The 3,684-nt window shown below is 31.6% G+C and overlaps 1 protein-coding gene across 1 annotated transcript; it reads right to left on the minus strand.

Moving 5' to 3' along the window:
• Positions 1-782: 782 nt before the first annotated feature.
• On the minus strand, positions 783-3,284 carry LOC115886160. The gene is made up of 4 exons (XM_030905232.1): positions 3,142-3,284; positions 1,504-1,670; positions 1,133-1,224; positions 783-1,014 (listed from the first exon to the last, which is right to left on the minus strand). Exons 1-4 carry the CDS (start codon positions 3,248-3,250, stop codon positions 825-827), a joined length of 558 nt encoding a protein of 185 aa, XP_030761092.1. The 5' UTR covers positions 3,251-3,284; the 3' UTR covers positions 783-824.
• Between the last annotated feature and the right edge of the window lie 400 nt (positions 3,285-3,684).

Here is a 3,684-nt window from a genome sequence, read left to right on the forward strand (position 1 = left end):
AATCATCTGCTGATGATGCTAACATGGTTAGCGAAACGCGCGTCCAGTGTAAAAGTAAAAGTGTTTTGGTGTATTGTGGTGATTTAGTGTTTTTATTTTGCAAATTAAATCGATTTTCAAACCAAAATTTAAAATATATTTTACATTTTCCCATTATCTTATGTACCTATTCATTATTTGTATATTGTAAACCATTTGCTGCATTTGTATGGTTCATAGTTTATTTACCAAAGTATTTATTACTATAAATAGGTATTTAATATATTGTATTTATTAACTGTATATTATGTATATTTCATGTGAACTATATGATTTTTAAAATACAAACCAAAAACACGAGGAATAATTATGTTTTCCATGTATTCTACAACATATTTATTAATCCGTAGTATCTAACTAGCGTGACGTCATAAATCCCGCTCCGTGGCTGTTCTATTAGAGACGGCATTGGTTTGATGTTTAGAAATGCCAAAAACTGATGACATTTGACTTTTGACAATTATACCATTTCGTGTTGATTTTTGCAAGAAGAGGCAGAACTGTGACTTGTTTTATAATTTTCCTTTTCTATTTCTCGAAAGTAAAAAGAGTTACCTATCTGATTCGTTCAGTCACTCAATTTAAAGAATATCAGTAACTTTATTGATAGAGGTATTTTATATTTGCCATGTTGTAACGCCATGTTGTTGGTAAAAAATAACGGTGAAAATTCAAAGTTATTCATTTTATAGACTATATTTTATTTTTAATACTGAAATTAAACTTTATCAATAAAATTTTTACTGACATTTGGAAAAAAAATTCTTTCTTATTTTACCAAAATTTTACAGTATATTACATGCCGTACCGTGCATAACCTCTTGTAAAAATACCGGAGTACCCGCCCCAAGACCGCCATCTGTCTTTTCTTGTTCGTTTTGTTCGTATTCGCAGTCGAAATAGTGACTTTGACAGTCGTAGCACCTACAGTGATCTGACATTTTGCAAGTGATCCCGAATTGTTTGGCTACAGCCCTGAAAGAAAAAAAATGACTCAAAATTACTGTAAACCTCTGCAATTTTTTGCTATTAATGGTATTAATATTTTAATAAAGAATTAAAAAAAAACTTATATTTTATTATATTATCTTACTTGTAAAATTCCTTGCTTGACTTGTGCATAATTTCTTGTGCTTTGGGTGGAGTGGTAGGGGATTGTGTGCTTTGTTGTTGCTTAAGTCTTTTCTAAAATAGAATAATACACAATTTCAAACAATATCACAATGATACATGATTAAATAAGGCTTAATTTTAAAAACTAAAAATAACTTTGATGAGATTTAAAGAAAAGTGCATCATGACAGACAAAATTATGAAACATCAATATTTGATATATTTTCTTTTTACAGCGCTATGGTCTAAAATTTAGTTTCGATATGTGGATAATACTTTCATAATCTAGAATGGAACAGATAAATAGTTTGCAGAATGATTTTTTTATAAAAATAGGAATAAATATTTTACCTCTTCAAGAACGAATTCGTAGGATGGTGGAGGACTAGCAGGTACAAGGTCCTTAATACCATCCTTAATATTACTTTCATCCGTTGCTTCTGTGTTGTTTAAACTATCTGTGTTGGTTTGATCGTTATCTGTATCATGGTCGTTACCGTTTAAGGCATTTTCGTTACCTGAATCAAAATAAATATACAGGGTAGTCCGAACTGTATTCCGGAAACTTTGGCAGCATATTCTGCAGATAAAAATAAGTAAAAAAGATCGTATAAATGTGTGTCCTAAATGCTTAGTTTCGGATATACAGGGTGTAGAAGTTTGATTTTTATTTCGATTTTTTCCAAATAAGTTCTGAAGTAACGTCAATATTTAGATGAAAATTGGTGTCTGGGAATTTTTTGACATGAGAAATTTGATTTTGATGTCAGGTTTGAAGAGTAATAACTTTTTGTCCGTACCTGTATAAAACTACTGAGTAAAAAAATATACATTCACGACATTTTTTACGTAAAAAAGGTCTCTTGGTACAAATTGCTACGAGTAATAGTTCTTGAGATATTTGAAATCGAAATTATCAATACCTCCCATCGTTGACATAAATTAACCACGTTGACTAAATAGTTATTAGACTGAAATCATAAATTTGAAATGTTTTTGTGCCAAAAGTTCAACAGAAACTGTTTTTTCGTCATTTTTTCGATGAACAATTTATAATTAATTTAAAAAAATAAAAAGTTCTCAAATTAATAAATTTGAGAACAACCAAACCAAACATGTTTATTTTTTGTCAATAATGACATGTATTGACTATTTCTATTTGAAATATCTTGAGAACGGATGCTCGTAGTTTTTACCAAGAAACTTTTTTTACGAAAAAAATCACGGAAATGTATATTTTTTCACTCAGTGGTTTTATACAGGTACGGACGAGAAATGTTATTACTCTTCAAAACAGTTAAAACACTGTAGATGGCGCCCCTTACAAGTAGAAGTTTTAGTAGAAGTCATATTGACATCAAAATCAAATTTCTAATGTCAAAAAACTCTCAGACACCAATTTTCATACAAATATTGATGTTACTTTAGAAATTATTTGGAAAAAATCGAAATAAATATGAAACTTCTACACTCGAAACTTCTCCGAAACTAAGCATATTAGGACATACATTTATACGAAGTTTTTTAGTTATTTTTATTTGCAGAATATGCTACAGAAGTTTCCGGAATACAGTTCTTAATTCGGGACCACTACTTCTTAATTCGCGACCACCTTGCATACTACTTGTTAATTTTATAATATACAGTATGTTCCCGGATCGTATTTGCAAGAGAAAAAACTTTTCACAGCAAGGAAAACTCTTATACAGCTTAATGAACTCACTGAGAAACTCAATATTATTCTCTTTTTTGTATTTGATTAGCTGACTAAAATTAAAATAAGACCACACACTTTGTCTGTGTAACCCACCAAAATCAGGGGCTCAAATTTTTAATTCAATCTTCCGAGCATGTGCAGTTCTAAACGTTGTTCAAACTTGCAGTCCACACGCTACGTTTTATCTGTAACGTTTTGTAGACGCAAACAAACCGTACGATAAGTCGTTGTGTGTAGACCCCGCTTTAAACTAGCTATTCTAAACTACTAACCCTCTTCTAATGTTGGGGGTACGCAACCCTCCTTGGGACTGGCTATGTCTCCAGTCTCTTGGTCGGTCTCCATCGAGCTGCTCCTGTTCAGGGAACTCGATTTCGACATTCGGTTGAATTTGATTTTGAACGGCGCCAGCTTGATGCCGTTTATTCTTCGGTTTTTTCTTCTTCTTTTCTAGTCTTTAGGTCGATGGAAAACGCTGATAAAAGAACATCGCTGTATCATCTAACACTCTGAAATGATTAATTAATAAAAGGAATAAGGGTGGCTGGAAGTCCCGTAATCCTGCTGTTAAATAATAACATCTGGTTTTTCCATATAAAAACCAATTGTTATGTTTTAACAGCAGGATTACGGGAGGTCGTTGCAGCCACCCTAAGTAGAACTATCTTTGAATAAAAAGATTAAAAAAGAAGTATAATAATATTGTTGTATTCATGCATAGTAGACGGAATCGACATAGGTCCCAATGCTTGATAGTTCTGTTAGACGTTTCAAGTGAAACATTTGAAATTTTGGGGATTTTTATGTCTTTACTG

The sequence above is a fragment of the Sitophilus oryzae genome, unplaced genomic scaffold, assembly GCF_002938485.1.
Source record: "Sitophilus oryzae breed Bouriz unplaced genomic scaffold, Soryzae_2.0 scaffold_469_pilon_pilon, whole genome shotgun sequence".
NCBI classification, from domain to species: Eukaryota; Metazoa; Arthropoda; class Insecta; order Coleoptera; family Curculionidae; genus Sitophilus; species Sitophilus oryzae.